Below are 21,916 nucleotides of genomic sequence, written 5' to 3' on the forward strand. Positions count from 1 at the left end.
TACATTTGCGAACATTTAAGTCTAAATTTTAATAGTGAGACACAAATTTTCTATATTGACCATTTATTCAGGAAAAATACCAAATATATCCCATCTAATAAAATCTATCTAAGAAGGATAAACTGTGTTTTTGTAATTGTTTTCTTGGTTTTTGTTGCATTGACATTTTAAAAGTAAATTTGTTTTGTAATGGATAAAACAGTACTGGAAGCATTTAATACATGATATACTGGTACAGCATATTTTTTAAATTGACAAATTAAAGAGAAAAAGTCAGCATTTTCGAAGCAAATGTGTTTATCTTTATTTGTCCACAAAAAAGAAAAGAAAAAAAAACACCCACTCATAAAATTACACTAAAGCAGAAGGAAAATACTGAATGGAGAAACTCTTTACATGAGGCTATGTCCACATACGTAAAAGTCATTAAATTTTTATTGATATATCTGACATTTTATCTGAATATTATGCAATCAAAAAAATCAATTAAAAAAACGCTTAAAGCTAGTCTTCTACACCAATAACATGAGCCTCTGTACAGCAAGCCACATCTCAATTTTATTCAAACTGTGTTTTTTATTGTATTTCTATTTCTGGTGGCTGTAAAAAGACATGTAGAAAAAGATCAATGGAAAAAACGAAAACCAACCTTACACTCTCACAAAGTACTGTGGACGTGGCCTGCAAATTAACATTTTTTAAGGATTTCTCCATATTTGTGATATTAGGCAGCAAAACCAGAATAATGCCACCTGTCAGCAGTTTCTTGAATGTCTGTTGTCACAGTGAGAAGTGGTAAGTCTAAGCATTAGTATCATAAATACAGAACTGACGGTGTGTTCATATTTGAAGGCGTCACAGGAGAAGATTTTGCCAGTAACACAGGCAATGATTTGGAAAGAAGCAGCACAGTAGCAGAGAGGCCACAGTAAACAGTGATGCCTAATACCGAACTGGTAATGTCACACTAGACAGTGATGAAAACACTATATTCAGTATCAGTTGTGAGGACATCTATGTTATCCTACATATATCTGACATACACAGTAAACTGCATTACAGAAAAAAGATAAAATTACTAAACAACCTTTCAAATCTTTGCACTGGAAACAGTTTTGAATAATTGAAACCACCCAAAACCCCTAATAAACTGGCATTCTCTACCAGCGAATTCTTTTATAATATGAACAATGTAAACACTGGCGACCAGGAGATTCTGCATAGCTTCTTGGCTGCTGTATAAGGTAATGAATCACAGTGAATTATGAAAACCTCCTCCCAGTGTAAGGTACAGCTTTAGATTTGAGTGACCCACTGGCACTTGCTGTTTTTTTGTAACGTCAACAGAAACAGGTGAATGCGTGAGAAAAGACCTGAGTAGAGCAGCTGACAGAAAAAAATGCAGTAAGCAGCAGAAGTAAAAGCAGTTATCGTATTATTATCGTATTGAATTTGAGGGATGATTCCACAAAGTTTTTTAATTTAAAATCATCATCATCATTAAAATCACTGAGCTGTGTTCCTGTTCTCGTATTCTAGTCACATGCAAACTAAAAAATATATCTTTGGGTCTTCTGTATTTGTGGCACAGGGAAGGAAAGAAAAGAAACAACCCCTTTTCTGATTACTGAAATGGTAAAATATTTTTGTTGCACATAAGAAAAACTTAATCAACAAATAGGCCTACTGTTTAATAAAAGGAATGCGCTCAATAAATCATAGGCGTTTACATACAGCAATGTCACATTGAGAGATCTAAGCTGCTCCTGGCTGGCATGACTTTAGATCAAGGTGCTGCAGTCACAGAGCATGGTGGACATGCCAGTTAGTAATAGCAGCAGATTGTCTTTACTTAGTGGAAATTGAGGGATAATTAATAAATCTACTTCACAAAAAATACTAATATCATTTATTGATTCCACAGTTTCAGGGTCACTTGTCAATAAATGCAAATGGTGATGTCATTATTTGTGTATGTATTTCTTCTCTCTTTAGATACACACACAAGTCCTGAAGGTTCAAACCAGCAGCTTTTAAAAGCTGCCATGTGAACAGGTTGTTGTCAGTCAGATGTTTCATTTTTAGGACATTTTTAAGATATTTGTGCCATTTTTGGTATTAGATGTTTCATATCATTGCACTGTCAGTAACTGTTTTGAGTGCAGCCAGCTGAAAATATGCAGCTGAGGATGACAAGTAAGTCTGATTAATAATTTCATCAACAGCATTTTGATTTTTTTTAACAACTGTTGTACAGTTAAAACACAGATCATAACATCAACAGAACTTTGAAGATGCAATATTGTTGTATCAAATCCAATCTGTAGCTCCTTAGTCTGAACGTGCATAATATGCAAATGTACTGTTCTAAGTAATGTAGAAAATAAATTCTTAATATTGACCCTAATATTGACCTCCGACTGGGATGGATGAGTTGCATTTAAAGACATTAAAACAGGAAACAGAGGAAGCTGTGAGCTACTCCACAGCCTGTGACACTTAATGAAGTAAAGCAGGCCTCCATGCTGAGGCCAGAAACACAGTGGCATGGATTAATGCTGACTAAGTTTAATCAGGGCAACTGACTGAACAACTGCCACCTGTATGAGGAACGATGGAGAAAATGTCAGTGCAACTGACTGATTGAATAGCTGGTTAACTGACTAAGCAACTAACTGGCTCAACAGCTATGATGATGACAGGTTAATAGCAGTGAAGGTCACTGAAGGTCTGACACAGTACTCAAAGGTTACCTGGTTGGCCAGATGACAGTTTGGCAATATGATCCACTTTCTTGGATGAAAGATTAAGAAAAGGGATGATCAACAGGCTGACTAGAGCTTAGATGTTTGGCCAATTACAAGAAAGGCAGGCCACCTGGTTAAAGGGATGGCTGGTGAGAGACTATTTTTAGATGGACAGTAGCTTTTTGATGCTAAATTAAAATATCTAGCAAGTGATACAAAGGAACTGTATACTGTTAAAGGCTCACTTGTTCTGTATTACTGAGTGGGGCTGACAGGTTGAGGTTCTTTGGTCAATGTGATTAGGTGAGGATAGTGGATATTCTCGTCATATACTTCTTTTCCCTCCCTCAGCATCTGAAAAACACAAAACATAGAAAACAATAAATAAACAGGCCAAAAACCTTACAGAAATTCTTATTAGATATTCATTCAGGATTCTGTTTCATTTCTGACACCAATGTGTTAAAGAAAAGAAAAGAAAAGAAAAGACTGACTATATTAATGAAATGTATACATAAATTCAAATACTAAACATTTTATATGAGACACATACATGGAAAGGTAACAGGAAATAAAAACACCTTAAAAACACCTATATACATTCTTAATGTATATAGAATGTATATAGATATAACTTGCTACAAATAATAATAACAATAATAATAATAACATCACAAAGGCACTGTACTAGACTGAGATCAGATGAACTCATTGACATATTGAAAAAACAGTTTGAATTGATATGATCTTTGTGACGTTCAAGCAGCCATCAGAAGATTTGCACACTGTGGTCTGTGGCATTTAAATGATACTCAGTTGGGGCCCAAAGTGTCTCAAGAAAATTACAAAATCACCAGCCTGAACCGTTTCTACAAACCATGCTTTCATATTGTTTAGGCCAAATTGTGACCCTACCGTCCGAACCAGGCAATGTTTTTCCAAACTTCTAATGTTTAATTTTGCTGTATTTGTAAATTTTAGCCTTGGTTTCCTGTTCATAGCTGACAGGAGGGGCACCTGGTGTGGTCTTCTGCTGCTGTAGCCCATCTGCCTCCAGCTGTGTGTTCAAAGATGCTCTTCTGCATACCTTGGTTGTAACGAGTGGTTATTTGAATTGCTGTTACTTTTCTATAAGCTTGAAGCAGACTGCCCTTTGACACCTCACATCAAGAGGACATTTTCGCTCAGAGAAACGGCCACAGGATATTTTTTCTTTTGTGGGTGATTCTCTGTAAACCCTAGAGATTGTTGTGAGGAAAATCCCCGTACTCAGACTAGCCCATGTGGTAAAAAAAACCCATGTCATATTCAAAGTAATTGAAATAACATTTCTTCTTCAATCTGATGCTAATATTCTGGAGTCGGTCATTTGTGCATAAAGGATAATCTATCTATTAACTGACAAACTGTTCCAACTCTAATATGAATACCCCCTACACATACATACACTCTCACTCACACACAGCCTTGTGGGGTGCCCCCGTGGTGCCCACTCAGTGCCCTTTTAAGCAGACTTGGCAGTTTGGGCATGCACCAGCTAATCAGCTCACTTAGTGTCTGGCCAAATGATCAGAGGCTTATGAAAGTGAGTTTAGTGGGTCTGCTCATGTGAGAGTGTGTGACTGTCTATGTGTGTGCCTGTCTGTGTGTACGGGGTGAGAACAGGATAGTCGAGAACTGTGTGAAAAGGACTCTTCATAACAAGCAAAAACTGAGACTGACCTCAGATTCGTTCCCGTCAGTTGCACGTAAGTGCTCTGAAAATAACCCAAGCCTACTTACATCGCAAACTCAAATACTGATTATGTGCTGTTCTTCCGCCAAATTAAGCCATTTTGTAGCACTCGTGAAAATCATGATCCTGTGGTTTGGGGGGGTTAATTCAATTTTTTCCAACATTGAAAAATCACATTTGAAACCTAAAAAAAATATAATTAATTTGACCCAATGCTTTAAAGCCATGAGGTTGTTTTATTCATAACATTTTGCATTATTATGTGATAGTGATAGTTAGAAAGAGTCAGGAGGAAGGCATAGCAAGGACGATATTAAACAATGGGCCCACAGCAGAATCGAACCTACGTTGCAGTGGTTGGGTAAGGGTTTTCTCCATATCACAACTGTAAATCCATATTTTTAAAAAACAATGTCTAAAGGAGATTTTTTGACTTCTGCTCTGAAGAAGGTTGCTGTGAAATTTGAGTCCCTACAGGCCATCTGATTTAGTCATCTGATTTTAGACTGACACGATAACCTGCCAGCTTTCCGCTGCTATAAACAATGCAGTACGTTTAAGGTTAAAATATGTGCAAGCACACATTCCTTGTAGCTTTTTGACTTAGTGTTTTTAAACTGTTTTTTTTCTTCTCATATCTCATCACAGAAAAAGTGTTTAGTGCTGATTCGTTGGTCTTTGTTAGACATCCATGTCAGCTGTACAGAGGAATAGAATTTGACTAAGAGGTGCTCTTGTATATATCCTGCAGGAGACGTTGGTGTCACTTTAATGGCTTCTTTGGCACACCTCTCTCATCACACGTCATTCCCGCACCTTGACTTATAAAATATGCGATGCTAACTCAATATCATCTCTTCTCGTGCTTCTTTTTCCAAATTTCACTTCTTTTTGTTGAAGATGAACAATCGGCTCCAGCCTGCCCCCCACTCTCTCCTTTGGTCCCTCCCTTTTCTCCCTCCCTTTATATGTGTTATCTTCCTGTAGCCATCCCTCCAGGCACTGGCCCGTCATTCAACCTGTGACCCTTGAAGAGAGAGAGTCAGTGAGAGAGAGGGTGGCAGGGAGACCGAAAGCAGACGACCCAGGGGGTGGTTGGGCTTGGAGGGGCAGCTGCCTGCCCCCTCTGCTAAGCCTGCTATGGGGACTACAACCAGCATTCACATTCAAATTCTACCAGGCAGAAGGAACAGGGAAGCGATAGATTGAGGGATGGAGGGATAGAGAGGGAAGGATGGAGGGATCGAGAAGAAGGAGGGGGGGGGGCTTAACACGGTGAGGGCTGAGAGCTCGCAGAGGTGAAAAGTTTAACAAGCAAAGCTGTTCCTCCTGATCGCAGGCCGCCTAATCAGCTTCATGGGTGGCTGGCTAAATCGGCTCTCAACTCGACCCCCCACCCCACCTTCCCTGAAATCTTTTTTTCTTTATTATTTTCTTTCCAAGGTGCAAGTCATTTATTTTATTGCCACTTTCGGCCCAGCTTCTGCCTCCCTCTTTCTTTTTTTCCCCTTTATTCTTGCCCTGCTTGTGCAGACCAAAAAACAGTGAACAAGGTGGAATAAGAGGAAGGAGGGGGCTCTGAGACAAGGGAGGAAGGGATGAACCGGATGTCTGGGGTCTCTCTCAGCAGGATTAGGAAACAGAGAATGAGGGATTGGGTGGATGGAGAGATGAGTTGAAGAAGGGATAGAAGGACAGGCTTGAATAAATAGAGAAGTGGGTCGTGATGTAGGAAATGGGAAGATAGAGGGGAACAGAGGGAGGGAGACCGGAGAAGGGTGAAGAAAGATATGTCGGAGATGGGGGGGGGGGGGTTAAGTCAGGCAGCTGAGGGGGCGAGAGGAGGAAGAGAAAAACAGAGACCCCGAAAAAAGAGGCAGGGAAGAGAGTGCAAGTCCACGGACACAGTGGGGATACTATTTATGCATGTGAGGGAGACGGGGGATGTACACATATGCACACACCCTCTCTCTTTGTGTGTGTGTGTGTGTGTGTGTGTGTGTGTGCGTATGTGTGTACGAGAGAAATTAAAATTCATGACTCTCTCTTCACAACCATTTGAGTAACAAGATTAAGATGGCGGGTTAGAAAATAGTGCTGGCATTATCAGTCTGCTTGCAGTCCCTCCAGCTGCTTGCCTCTCTATTCCACAACAGTGGGGATAAGAGGATAACGCAGCTAGCCCTGTCTGCCTGTCCTAGCACACACCTTACACTTTAACACATACACACGTGCACAAACACACACAGATCTTAAGAAACACTACCAATGCACAACGGGCCTGCCTGCCTGCTTGCCTGCCTGCTGTCAGCAGTCCCTTGAGTGTGTTTGTGTCAGAGGGTGAAAGTGTGTGCATGTTTGGAAAACTGCAGAGTAGCGAGCTGGGGGTCTGGAGAAGGTTTGTAAAGAATTGCTAAAAAAAACCCTCCCTGCTCTTTCTCTTCACACAAACACATGCAAAGCAAACATTACAACTGGCAGTATATTCCAAACAAAATCTGACAAGTGCCGAACCTGGCACAGAGAGGAAGGACAGAATATTCATAGCTACTGGGAGTACATGCTTAACAGCATCTGTGCCAGATGGAGAAGCTTATGACTCAACTCAAAGCACCAAAATGATCGAAATATAATTAGGAATTATACTTACATTATGTTACTGTCTTAAAACTGTTTGGTTTCAGTAAGTTTGGACTTTGACTTTAGTGTGCTGCCAACTTGTCATTTATTTAAATCTCTGTCCAAATTTCGACTAATACCTAATATTAATACACATTTTCCCATCAGATTTATAAAGCCAATGAAGCAAGAAAGAACAAAGTGGAATGATATGCAAGAAATGGTCAAGTGCGTCAGTGAGGTGGGCTATAGCAGTGCCCGTATGGATCGTTGTTAATTCTTAGGTGAAAAGCAAAAGGTTTTAGACTTCAGGCAATTACTACTTGAAGCCTAGACATCATCAAATGCTGAATTTCCTTCCTGAGATGCTGTGCTAGGCCTTTACTGCAGCCACCTTCAGTTGTTTACGTGTCTTTCATGCCTTCAGTTTTGTCTTTAGTAACTGAAGAGCATATTCTGTTGGTTTGATATACTTTTGAATTCACCCTGCTACTTCTATCAACAGTCACATCATCACCAAAAACTACTAATCTGATTCCATTGCCAGCCATACATGCCCATGCCATTGCATTGCCTTCAGCATGGTTGAGAGATCATGTTTGTATGGTTTCAATAATGAATTGTTTCCTTCTCCTTACTTTTCTCTTTTTAATGGTTCTGGTACAATTTAATCTTGGTTTCATCTGTTTAAGGACTCTTTTTAGAAAGGAAGGATGTTAGATGTATTCTAAACCTTCTTGTTCTTGAGTGTAACCAGCAGTTTGCACTTTGCTGTAAACTCCCAGTGAAGGTGTCATGAAGGCATCTCTTAAATGTAGACCCTGATAAATATACTCCTACCTCCTCAAGACTGTTATTATCTTGGTTAGATGTTTTGAAGTTGTTTTTATAAACCAAGGAAATAATTCTGTCTTCATGAATGTTTTTTTTTTCTTTCAGCTTAATGATGCGCTCTCCCACTTGCACTGTCATCTCTTCAGTCTCATATTTAAAATATAGTGGAAAGTTATTTTAAACATGTCAATGCTTTCAATCAATATGCTTAATTAGATATTATGTCTGCTTCATGTGAATAGGCCTCACCTGGCCCAATTACTTTTGAGACTCTTTTGAGAAGGGACTCTTTATAAGAATGGTTCAAAATGTTAAACAGCTAATACAAAATGTTAGTAAAACCCCTGAAATTAAAGCTGAAAGTTTTTTTTTTAAAATTTAAAATCTGTGGTGGCATACAGAAGCAAAAAAGTGTGTCTTTGTCCAACAAATGACCTAACTGCACCAGCTCGTGTGTTGGAAATAGCGAAAATTGCATTCATTTTGTACTTCAAAATGAACAAAATAAGTAAGTGAAGGTTTTGTTTTTCTTTTTTTATTATATTTCCATTTTTATTATTTTCAATATGATAATCATATTACATTTTTCTGTAAAACAGTTAAATATTACAGTAACCACATTAGAGCTACAAATTACTTGGTGGGGGAGACACTGGTATTGTAGCACCAGGCTTTTATCGTTAACTGATAAAAATCTGATAATGTCTCTTGGGCAAAAAATAAATATAAGGAGTAATGCAACAAATTACTTTCTACAGGAAGTAAATAAGTAATGTAATCCATTACTTTTGTAAAAGGTTATATGTAATATGTTACTTTCATGAAGCAGACTTCAGCACCAACTATAAAAAGCCACATGCTTATTCTGGACAAAAAAAAAAAAGATTTACAATACACTTCGCAGTGAAAGAGTGTCCTTTATTTTGTTTGTTCCAGTTGTTCCAGTGAAAAATATGATCATATAACAAAAAAAATAAACAAAATTGAACAGAAGCACAATAGAAGCATTAAAAACTGGAGTTGTCTATACTAGTTTCACCTCTAAATTTATCAACGTCCATCTGGTGGATATGTCTTTGAAAGAAACTGAAAGAAAATCCATACTGTGTGGTTCACCGTTAGCTGTGATATGCATTTTTCTTCTCTTCTAAACCAATCACTGAAAACAAATATAGCAGGAGTAATCTGTAGTGCAAATGAGTAGCAGCTGTTCATTCGTGTGTGTGTGTGTGTGTGTGTGTGTGTGTGTGTGTGTGTGTAGAGGTAGTGTATGTTTCGCAGTGATATCATCATCATCGTGTGGAGCGTGTGTTTGTGTGTAATGTCTAGCCAATGTGCTGTCTGAGTGATGTCTGGTCTGTGTGGGATAGTGATATAGCTTGTTTCTTAGTGAGTGTGTGTGTGTGTGTGTGTGTGTGTGTGTGTGTGTGTGTGTGTGTGTGTGTGTGTGTGTGTGTGTGTGTCTGGAATGGTCAGTCAATCCACACAGGGGTTGTTCTGAGTGTTCATCAGAAGATAAGCAGGGGAGACTTAATCACCTTCAGATGTGAGGGGGGCACTTCAAGTTGCCCTGATATCCAAACACAGCTCCTGACCCTGCTGTGTTCGTGTGCGTGTGTGACAGTGTACTAATGTATGCATATCACGTAGCAATACGTGTGTATTTCAAGAGTGACCTGAATGTTCAGACAGTCCTCTTGGATTCCAAAGAAAAGAGGAAAAAGCACATTTAAAAATGTTACTATTAACAGTGTGCACACACTGGTGTCTCAGAGACATACAAGAGCGAAAACAGGATATCAACCACCTTGTGACTAGAGAGGGAAAAAAGGTGGTTGCGTTGACTTTTTTGCTGTCGGACACAATTGCAAGTAGTTGCTGCAATCAGCTGGTGGTACAGAGGGTCATGGTGCAGAGGTTGCCTGAAGGGAGGCAACGTGTCTTCAAATAACTGTGGCCCAACTCAGACTGACTGCAGATTGGTTAACGTTTGCAAATAATTGCTGTCTAATTTATAAATGCACACAGATTGTCAACATCTTGTAATCAATCTGAGTCAGTCTGCACTGATCACAATTCGTCTGCAGGATCTCTCTGAAAGAGCCTCGACTCAGCTGGTTGCAAACTGGTTATATTCCTACATACAAGTAGAGTTGCTGAGCATCTACATCATTGTGCAGTTAAATCGCCACTAATAAGCAACTAAATTACTATTTGTAGAGGAAGTTTCAAATCTATGAGAAGTGGAACAAGTCAAAAATGCAGCGAGCCATTTAAAATAGTGAACTGAATACCTGGCTAGTAGAGCCACGTGAAAACACGACTACACTATAAATGGCTCATGAGTGCTCCCCCATATTTCCAGTTTTTAGCAATTTATTACAGTTAATCACCATATTATCACAAACTGATGGTATGCATGTAATTACCAACTCGAGTCCATTCGGTTGCAAACTAATTGCCTTAATGATGCATTAAAGTTGCTCTAAAGGCAGAAAGTGATTGTGAGTGGTCGCAGACCTGATATCTAGGCAACAAGACTCCAAGTTCTTTGCACATGATTGAAATTATTTTGGTCGCCAACCACTGTTTCACTTTGCAGTTTTCTTGACCAGTTGAGGTTTTATACAAAAAAAAGGAATCTTATCTCTTTAAATTCTGTATTCGGTGTAAGACAGCACCCACTGAAATCCAACCAAAGTTACTCATTTCTTCCTGTCTGTCCCTTTGAATCCATCCCTCTCTCCCTGCTTGTTTCTTTCCCACTCCTCACTTTTTTACTATAATTTTGTTAATTTTTTTTATAACTTTAGCTATTCCTACTCCACCTGAGAGTAGAACCACCAGAACTATACAAAATCATATTATACATTAATATCTTTAAAAAAAATAAGTGCTTGCTAGTTCTAATTAGTTGTGTACAGTTTCAAGTTTTAAAGGGCACCAGCCAGTAACAGACACCAAAATTTTAATTGGCTGGAGTGATATGATCAAAGGTACGGTGGTGAACTTTACTTTCTCAGATGTGGATTGTGACATTATGCCATGTAATTGTAAAATGTTGAGTCAGTCCCTTCTCTAAATGAGTGCTTATCCTAAATGCGGTTTAAAAGGCTCCAGAGTCACTCAGATATCAAAATTAAAGTTAGTCAAGGACCAACAGCAAAGATCGAGACAGAAAAAAGGAGTGAAATATTCCTTGCTGAGGTTCAGGCCACTTTAACAGGCACTTTAATGGCCAGTCTGTCCAATTCTCCCACCAGCGTAGGTGAATGTGTGCGCACCAATTTAGCCCACTCCTCGCTGTCCTGTTCTTCTGTAGCTGTGTGTGTAATGGAGTTAACAGCTGGACACCACTTCTTTTAACACAGCCTACTCATGTGCTTTCTGTCGGCCCTTTTCTCTTTTTCACTCTCCTTTTCTCTCCTTCCCTTTCTCATTGTCACTGTGCCAAGTTAAAGCAGCTTGTTTTTGCTCTGGTGTGTCTCTAAACATCAAACAACAGGCTAATCTGCTGGTCTTTATTAAAGCTGAGAGCACATTACACAACCCGGATTGGTGCTGCTTTCTTTTTCAACTAGCAAAAGATTCTGCACAATTTTGAGAGAGAAATGAAACAGTTTAACTCAGTTTTCTTTCAAGTTCATTTCAGTTCAATGAATTAACCAAATATATTTTTGCTCAGAATGAGAACTGCAGATTTTCTTTAGAGAACTTCACAGATGTAATGATGATAGTAAGGCAAAGTCTTAAAAAAACGAAACAACACTTTTATTTTCTTCTTGAATCAAACATAGTGTAGTCAAGTGTCTACACAGAGAACATTTTAGTCCATCAGTTCAACTGTTTCTCAACCAGATATGCTTTCATTTTAATCAATTCAGCTGTCGCAAATACATAATATCAGCTTTCAATGCAAGCTATAACTACATAAAATCTATACTTTTATGCAATTTTGTACCTGTTAGGCTGCACATAAAAAATAGACATAGCCTTCAGGTCTGAAATGCTAAGCCAATGCAAAACCCTTGTTCCTTCTAATGACCACTAATGATCAGTGATCAGGTATGAATTTCTGAGAGAATGACCCTACTTCTAGTCTAACTTATTAGCTCTGTGCACATTTAGTTTTTTGGTCTCAATCACCACTTTCAAGTCTTGATCGGTATATCATCATGCTCATTTTGTAAAGTATGGTTTCATTAATAGCTCGGCCACCGCAGAGTAGAAAAAAAAGGACGGCAACCTCATTGTGACTAGGAAAAATCAGTGGTTCCTGGAAGGGCTGGGCCATATACCGTTCACGGTAATACCGGTATAATGTTAGGCAACGATAAGAAAATGAAATATCGCGATAGAATATGGGTAAAACGTGCATGCACAGTGCCTTTGTTTTCATACGCACATGGCAGAAAAAGCATGGCGGCGACGGAGAATGAGAAGGGCGAAAGCGGATCGTTGAATGAAACGGATGAACCAGAATTGGTTTGTAAAAATGCTGCAACTTCAGTGGTGTGGAACTGGTTTAGCTTTCGTCTGTCAGATACACAACAAAGCACTATTTTTGGTAGCGCATGCTAGCGGGCCGTCGTTATTACCGTGTTTTTTAGAAAATACGGCACACTTAAAATCAATCCTTTGATTTTTCTGAAAATCGACAGTGCCCCTTATAATCCCGTGTGCTTTATGTATGAATTCTGGTTGTGTTTACTGACCTCGAAACGATTTTATGTGGTACATGGCGCTCAAAACTCTGTCAAATGTTTTAGTACGACTTTGCTAAGCTACGAAGCCGTACCGCTTGATGGATTGTCGGAGCATTACGGCTATCGTAGGCAGGAGCCTCGCGGAGTGATACGTACTGTGCTTCAACATAATATTACCGTATTGTGTGTGTATAACCTCTTTTTAAGTTTTGTGGATATTATACATGGTTATGGTGAGGATATGTCGGCCAATTTCCACTGGAAATGCCTTTTGGTTAAACTGTCAGCAAGGAATTTGCATTTGCACTGTTAAATTTTTATATAACTTTAATGCACATAAAAAACAGCTGCTTGTTTAAGTGAAAATACATTGATGGGTTTTTTTTGCACTAATAAAGTTGTGGAGTTGTAAAGTATTTTGTCTAGTGTCAATTATATCGTCAGTTATATCGTTATCGCAACTTTTCAAATGTATATCGTGATAAATATTTTTGGTCATATCGCTCTGCTCTAGTTCCTGGTGATTGTGTGTGGGAGACAGTGTTGGAGTGAAGCTTAATTTTTATTGCAAGTTGTTGCAGTGACCAACTAGTCACCTCAGACAGATTGGTAAAGGTTACCAAATAACTGCTGTCTAATTGATGAACACAGATGGATTGCTAACACCTGAATATCTGTTTTCACGGAATACAAGTAGTTATTCTGAATTTCAGTTTATTGTGATTTCTTCGATATGTAGATGGAAACACATTTGTAATTTTCTCCAATTTGTCACAGCTAATCACTGTATTATAACAACCAATTTGACCTCATTCGAAGCGATAGCAGACTGTCTCCATTTTATTGCCATTTCATCAGTCTTCTTGTGTTCTCTACTAGTTCGTTAAGTAGACTAGTTTGGGAAAACAAAATGCTCAAACAAAAGCTTTAGAATAGCAAACCAATAGGCAATGTCATGGTTGGTCTTTTATATACAGTGTATGCTATGAATACCACTATTGCAGACAATGCTGCTTCTGTGCTTGAAAATGCATCTCATACTACATGTTCAAATGCATTTTGATGCATTTTTATAAACTATTTACAAACACACTGTTCTTCTGCCATATGTATGAACCACTATCTTTAGCAAAACAGTGATTAATTCTACTTCATGTTGAATAAATGTTGTTTTTCCTTTGGACATGTTTCTTACCTTCAAGTGGACATCCCAGACCTGAGCATCATACTGCTGGTGTTGAGAGATGCAAAATCCAGCTTGCTGGGCCAGTTGACAGAAGAGTCTTAGAGTTTCCCCTCGCTGAGGAGCGAACACCAATGCCATGCCCTGGATAGAAAACAAGTTTTTCTAAAGTTGGACAGTGAATAAATTAAGAGTATATTTCTGGGGTACTTCACACGTACTATCACACCTTTAGTTGTTGTTTAGCTTTCACAAAGAGAAAACAGAGGTAATTGCTAGTGTGTCTTTTTCATGGTACATTTTAGATGATAAACTAAAAAAATGAAAGGCAAAGCTCTTCTAATCCAATAAACCCAGAAAATGTGAGCAGAAATGCAAAGGTGTGAATTTGTCTACTTGAGTATGTGATTGTGTGTTGGTGCGTCTGTGTGTGAAAAAGCCAGAGAAGGAAAAGCATGTGTGTGTGTCTGTGCGTGCGCATGCACAACAGACATCCTGCATATACTAAGAGGATTACCAACAGGTTCAAAGTTTCTTTGAAATCCTTCAGCTTTCAGTTTTATTTCATGTTGATCATGTTATTATTGTTTTAATTAAACAGCGCAAAGAGGGATGCTCACACAATCACACACATACAGCAAATACACCTAATGCACAATGTACAACGACACAACACAAGCTAAAGAACACAAAGGCAGCAAAAACAGCAGGATCAGTGAGTCCGACAGATGATTTTTCATCTTTATATCCAGTAGCATTTCTCCTGTCTCACAAAAAAACAGAGCAAACGCAAACAAACAGACAAAATTCCTCCCAACACTAATCAGCTGATTAAGAGGATCCAGCCCACCGGATGGACCACCTTTGTCAGAAACAACAAATTAGTGCCATTAGATGGGAGAATTAATTGCTTTGTTAATTGTTTAATCAGCTTAGCAAATTATTAAATATTTGGCAAAGCTTGTTGTGGCAGCGTCAGTCTGATGGCCGACACTCAAATCATATTAGCCCCCGAATTATCTCCATTGGATTAAAGAGAGAGACACATGAAGAGAGACTTAACACACAGATGTACAACAATGGCCAGATGTCACGTCTCTCATTTGACAGCATTCGGCTTTTGACCACAGCAGCTTCCCCATTCAACTGCAACCAAGACGAGTGTTCAGGCTGCAAATGCAATTGCTTATGCCACCGTGTAAAACGTCAGCTGAAGAAACGCGAGTCATTGCTGGAAACCAGTTGAATATAATGCTGATATTGTAATCTCTCACTGTTTCTGATGACCTCAGCTGTTTGCAAAAGAGGTACTAAAAAATCTTACTTTTGAAGGTTGTTTAACCAAGAACTGCAAAAGAAACAGGTTAGTATTTACCCCTGGTCGTAGCAATGAAGATGCTTTTTGAGGTATTTGTTTTGAAGATTTCAGCACTAGATCCAGTAAAATGGGACTGATTCTAATCTTATTCAAGACACTGAGATTAGCCATAAATCAGTCAAGTCTCTTTCTTGTGCAAAAAGCAGTCAGCTCATAATAATTTTTGTTGATAAAATTTAATATAGTTGTGTTTAAATTTGGTCATTATTTTTAACAATACATTTTTAACAATACGTATGTGGATGGCCGGTTATAAATTATTCAAGATGGGACTTTTTCCCCACTGCACCCACATTTTCCTCCCTTCAGTGTCCATCTGTTCTTGGAGTCCATCTCCGCCATATGCTCATCATCCTCATCCCTCTCTCTCTCCCTCCTCATTCTTCCCTTTCTGTGTCCTCACCTGCTTCCTCTCCTCCCCATCTCCTTCCCTTTGGTGCCATTTTCACCTCTTTTTCATAAACAGATATTTCTCATAACAGTCTGGCCTCTGTACTTAAAACGCACCCCTCTTCCCTCAGATGAATAGAAATCTCAACCCTATCTCTTCCAGCCTTTTGCTTTTTTCCCCCCCATTTGCTTTGGCTGTCACAGCGTGGGGTCTTATCGCGAGGCCAAAAGGGAAAAGTTGCCTCGGATTTATGATTAAGGGAAGGGAAGGGAAGAGAGAGACGGAGATCAGAGCAATCCATTCAAGTTGCTTATAATAAGCATTAAAGCATTACATGATATTAATCCTGTCAGACTGTTAATGTCTATAGGGTTTCAGGCAAAGCCTAATTATGACTGAGAAGAGTGGGAGGTGATTTAGAGAAAGGGGATAAGCAGAGATATATACAGTAGACACACAAAGGCAAACGCAAACACATACACACACACACACACACTTACGCTGGGTTGCAGTAATCTCCTTATAGCATCAACCAGGCTGGCTCTGTACTGGTCCAGAAACAAACTAGGAGGGAGAGAGAGAGTTGGCTTAGAATGCATTCATACGATAGCGGTTCTAGATAAAGCAGCAGACTATTTATTTGCTTTTGTTTACAAATAAATCCACCAAGAGGAAGAGGAGAAAAACAATTTGCATGAGTAAGATGCTCTTCCGTTTTGTTTCGGAGTTTCGGAGAGCATTCACCTCAGCACTGAGAGGAATGCAGAACATCAGGAAATCCAATGTGCACAGATGCTATCTCCTACAGTAAACATACGCAAGTGTATGAGCAGACATGCACACTTTTACTGAGACGCTAAAAAGCGTTGGTAAAGCACTTTGGAATATCACATTTAAAAAAAAACCTTAATAAATCATAAAATCCAGCATATTATAATTATTATTGATATTTAGGAAACAAATATACCAAAAAAACATTAAAAAATTTTTTTATAAAAACATTAAAAAAAAAATTCACTATTAAATTGAGTCTCAACTCTTAGTTTTACCATTTATGTATTTGGTTTTGTTTTATAGTAAAAATTAAGGCTCCACACTCCTTTTTTCATAATGGTCATTATTATTTTTATTATTAATGTTGGGGATTTATTTGTTTTTTTTAAGAGCCCCAAGCCTTCAAGCTCAAAAAAGGGAGCTAGAAAGAAGCTAGAAAGAGGTGGGATTTTTTTATTTCCCTGCTGTTCTCTATTTTTTCCCCTCAAAACAAAATGTGGTACATGACAGGAGATAACAAATAAATGTCAATTTAAATTTAATACCCAAGAACGTTTCTTGGAGCTTTTTGAGAAGTGAAAGGTGACAGGTTTATTTCACTATATTCACAGTATTTGTGACAAATGAACCCTTCTAACTTGTAAAAACTAATATAAGTTATTATTTTGATTCAAGATGGTGCAACAGATGTCAACAGACACAATGATATGTTTGTATCACAGTGTTTGTGGTAATGCAGGAAGCACGTAAGCTTGTTTTCAGACTGAATATTTCAAATTCAGGCATGTATAATTATGTATGTTATTTATGGGATTATTAGGTCAGCAAAAAATGAAAGTTTGATAAATTATATTTTTGTTTTCAATGTAATTGTTAAAAACCTTACAGAAGAAACGTTTTGCATTGAGTATCGAGGTCTCCAAAATTCCTGATATATATAAATACAGAAAATCTATTTGTGGTTGAAATGCACCAACCGAAAAATTAATAAAGAAGTGTTTGAGGCTGCCTTTTCTGAAACCGATAATCAAAAAGTGTTGAAGAAGACTGGAGGAGTTTTATCACTGCATTTACCGCCCTCCAACAAGAACCGCAAAGATGGTTGGAGAACATTACTGAAGAAAAAGCTGTTTTAAAGGACATTACATTGATTTAGATTGATTTTGTGGAGACTCACCTAACCTTGAAGTCTTCTACCTTAAAATTTAAAGACTGACATAATGGAAACCTGCTTTTTCAACCCCAAAAAGTGAGTAGGTACCCATGATTTAACCGTGGAAACAGATTTATTTTGCCACAACTAAAGTAACACACAACATGAGCACGCAGGCTTAAATCAGCTCCAGTCATTCAAAGGAAAGTAGCACCTGTCTATCTACTCACAAAGATAAATTTCAATCCATTATGCAATGGAGTAGTGCACTATGAGTGTGTGTGCATGTTTGTGTCCACATGTATCTATTATCACAGATGAGAGTGGAGTAATTTGACTAAAATGCAACAATACAGTGCAGATTTGACATAATCCTGCACATCCGTCCAACTGGCCAGTGGAGTGGCAATCTGGATTCAACCTTCCAATCACAGTCTCTGACCTTTCCTCATTCAAAATCCTCTGATCCCCACGAGGAATGAGAGGTGCATGTAACAGGATCTGCTCTCTCCATGTTTGCCTGTACATAAACAGATATGTTCTTGCTTTTTTGGGGGGTAAAAACTCTGCACAAACCAGCATAAAAAAACCAACATGTGAGCACATATATGTAAAGCTGCTTATTCTTCCAAGGCTACATGGAGGTGTGAAGTTTATTTGACTTGAAAGGTGAGAGGTTTCAGTTTGGTTTATTTTGCCACAGATATCAGTTCACAGGAAAAGTGAGTGGCAAGAAAAACAGGGAAGTGAGCTTATTGGGTGGAGGTAATGGCTGGGACAGACGTATAAACACACATGTACAGACACACGCTAAGGCCAAGGGAAGGACATAGTGTCATTCAGAGGGCAACAGTTTAAAAAAATGAGCAATGGTCAATACTGATGTCTACAATTCAAGTAGAATATTGTGGCTTGAAAGCTAAACCACAAATAAGGCTGGACAAGTTACACAAAGTAAACCTTTAATGAGCCATTTACCAAGATCTATAAAGGAATTATGGAGCCATTAGTTTAAGATTATTACCTCAGGTATGGGGGTAACAATAACCCCCTTTGAAATTGATTACACCAAGCAACAGGCAGCAACCTCCACCAACTACTCAGGACCAGTGGTTGCCAGATGGTTGCTAACCTCTGTCTTGAAGCCTTTCAAAATTTGGAAAATTTGGGCATTGCTTTTTTTAAAGTTTGACACATAACAATTTACACTATTTATTTTTTTAAGTTTTCTTGCTATTTACAAGTTTTTTAAAAATCTGATTTCACTAAATATCAGTCACCTCTACAGCAGGTTTGCATTCCTGATTGAGGTACTTCACTCTGTATCTCTTTTTATATGGTGCTAGTAATGCATTAAAAATATTTTTGAAGCAGTTTGGCTTCTGGGATGTTTAATATAGTGTTTACAATTTGAAACCACATTCCTGTTTAAAAATCTTCCACATTCTTTAATGCATTCTCTCTCTTTTCTTTTTAAAGTTTTGAGGTATTATTTTAGATTCACAAAATAAGTGCTACTTTCCCTTTAAGGTCACCTCTGATGAACTCAGACTGTCAGAGGCCTATTGTCTTGTGATGACCCCACCCGCCCAGGACAGCCCAGCAAATTCCAGTCAAAACAGACCAGAGGTCAAAGGGCGAACGGGTGTGTGAATGTGTTGCTACTAAATTTGTCTGCTTATACACATACGTGCACCGATGATGTCAAGGCCTCAAGTGTGAGACTAAAACAAATGACATAATTTACTAAGTCTATGTTCCCAAGGATTACGGTGCAATGGTATATATTTTTTATATGCATTATAAGAATATAAAAGAAAGTATTATCATCCATCCATCCATTCTCTTCCACTTATCCTTATCAGGGTTGCGGTGGGGCTGGAGCCTATCCCAGCTGTCATAGGGCGAAGGGCGGGATACAACCTGGACAGGTCACCAGTCTATCGCAGAATCACCAGTTAACCTAGCCCCAATAACTGCATGTCTTTGGGAGGAAGCCGGGGTACCCAGAGAAAATCCACGCAAACACAGGAGAACATGCAGTGACGATTTATTTGAATTTCACTTCATTAAATTCAATTGATTTATGTCAGATTATTTAGTCCCAGGCTATCCAGGAAATTTACTCTCACTACATTGCAGACATGTGGGAAAACAAGACTAACCTACTTAAGACGGAAACAGCAACACAACGTCACAACAGTTTCTACTGAGTCTGCTTATCCAATTCAGTTTCACAATGGGGAGCCTATCCCAGCTGTCACAGGGCGAAAGGTGTAGTACACAAAGAGACAGACAACCTTTCACACTCACAATCACACTTATGGCTAATGTAGAGATTTAACCTGGTGGATTTGGATCCAGGCTAGTGCGAGCCACCACACCACCACACCACCCATGTACTATTCCAATATCAGAAAACGCAAATTTAAAAATTATTAATAAATAATTCAGTAAATAAATTGCTGCCACAAAAGTAGTGCTAAACTAGATGTTGTTTTTTAAAATTAATCATAAATATTGAAACTAATGTTCTTTCTTCATCCATGACCATGTTGAAGCAACACTCACTTGTTTATTGATTCAACAACATTAATACTGCAAAAGACTCCCATTACATATTTCTGACCTTCGGCTCAGAGGGATATCACTAAAGGGCATCACACAGAGCTTTCAACAAAGATATATTTGTGTTTTATGTGTGTGTGCCAGTAATGTGTCTCTAAACTAATCCAATCCAGCATAACAATGAGCAGTAAAGTGAAATACAAAAACAGGTGTGTATGCATAAAGCACTGCAAATATGAATAAACAGAAGATGACAATTACACAGATATAGTGAAAACCAGAAGGATGCAGAAACTTGCACAAACTCACTGTCACACACACACAAACAGGGCTTTATCTCACTCCCTACACATGGACAGCTTTTGGAGAAAGCAGACATGCCAACATCCCAGCCAAAGATTCTCTGCCACCCTCATGCCCACTGCAGGAATCCCTCTCTCTCTCTTTGCCAGACAGAAACAAACACAAATGTGCGGAGGCACACAACACTATTTCTGCTATGCTGGGTCCTACTTCACTGAAACTTCCCTTCTCGGTGTAAAAAGGCTGAAAGTTTCCACATAAGACTTTCATATTTGACCAAAATTGTCTCATAAATACAGCGTGAACTGAAATCAGCTGCTTGCTTCCTTCTTTAACCCATCTTCCATCTCATCGTACTGTACTTATTATAAACTCTAAAGCCTTTTTTTGTTAAAACATTCAGTGAATTACAGTTTGAAGTTGCGAAGCAAGGGGTGACTTTCTGTATAGCTAGATCATCTGCTGAAAAACGTCCCTCAAAACATTCAATAAACTTAAGAGCGTCTTTCACTCTTAAGAATGGAATAGAAGTTATGATAAAATAAAAGACTGTCTTTTATCTTTGCAATGTCTCCGTTTTTTTAATCATATGCAGCATTCTAACACTTCATTGAGCTGCTGACCTTTTATTCACAGTTAGGCCGTCCCATTTGCTCCTTCCAGTTGTATTCCTTATATTACTGGCACAAGTCTTAAATTTTTTAACTTACTACTTTCAAGGCCATGCATCATGAAAAGTTAATTATCCTTAAAATTCAGGTGCCCACAGCAGAAAATCACTTCTTTTTTGCCGTTTTGCCATTTAGAGGTAAACGGTCATGAGTTCACTAATAAAATTGGGGGTTTTTTGGTGCCTAAGGTGTTTCTGAAGTAACCTCAATAACCTCATGAACCTTAAAAGCTGTTCTGATTGGCTCTGGCTCTGATTTCACATCTAATAATAACAACACGGAATATAATAACCTATGATTTAAAAATTACATTTTCACAGTATTTCTTTCACTTTAACAGCCTTCTTACTGAAAATAAGTGATAGATAAAAAGAGTTTTTGTATTGTTAGGTAATCCATAAATAAATAGCAGAGGAGTTCCTGTTTTTCACCATTTACTGTAGAAATTTATAGACATCTTATCTGAATTAGCAAAAAATACAATTTGTTTTTTATATTTGTTTCTTAAAGTTAAACCCAAAGTGCTGCTCTGCCTGGTTTCTTTGATTCACTACTGCATTGTTTCTTTATAACAGAGAAAAACTAAGATGTATTGTTGAAACTGGACTTCTTTCATTATAAAGACATCTCTGGGATTAAAAGTCTGTACAGTAAAAAAAAAAAAGAGGGACACAGTTTATATTATTTCATGTATCTTATGTTAGTTTCACTGGTGTGCTCTGCTAGAGACCATACTGGGCTGTATTGTATATGGCTGACTATGTGAAATGAGTTTGACTTCTGGTTTAGAGAAAACAGTTTCTGAGTTCTAAGTGGTAACAGATTCATTAAGTGAAAGCATTTAAATAACATTT

General features: G+C 38.2%; 1 protein-coding gene across 5 annotated transcripts in view; it reads right to left on the bottom strand.

The window, feature by feature from the left end:
* Window positions 1–279: 279 nt before the first annotated feature.
* camkmt (calmodulin-lysine N-methyltransferase) overlaps window positions 280–21,916 on the bottom strand; it is a 110,827-nt gene continuing 89,190 nt past the window's right edge. For all 5 annotated transcript variants that reach the window (XM_003438441.5, XM_005474345.2, XM_005474347.4 and 2 more), the window contains 3 exons: window positions 16,094–16,157; window positions 13,837–13,968; window positions 280–3,101 (listed from right to left, as the gene is read on the bottom strand). In XM_003438441.5, the coding sequence (XP_003438489.1) occupies window positions 3,003–3,101; window positions 13,837–13,968; window positions 16,094–16,157 (295 nt within the window). In that variant the 3' untranslated portion in view covers window positions 280–3,002. The remainder of the gene's footprint in view (window positions 3,102–13,836; window positions 13,969–16,093; window positions 16,158–21,916) is intronic.

This window comes from Oreochromis niloticus, linkage group LG13 (genome assembly GCF_001858045.2).
Source record: "Oreochromis niloticus isolate F11D_XX linkage group LG13, O_niloticus_UMD_NMBU, whole genome shotgun sequence".
Classification (NCBI taxonomy): domain Eukaryota; kingdom Metazoa; phylum Chordata; class Actinopteri; order Cichliformes; family Cichlidae; genus Oreochromis; species Oreochromis niloticus.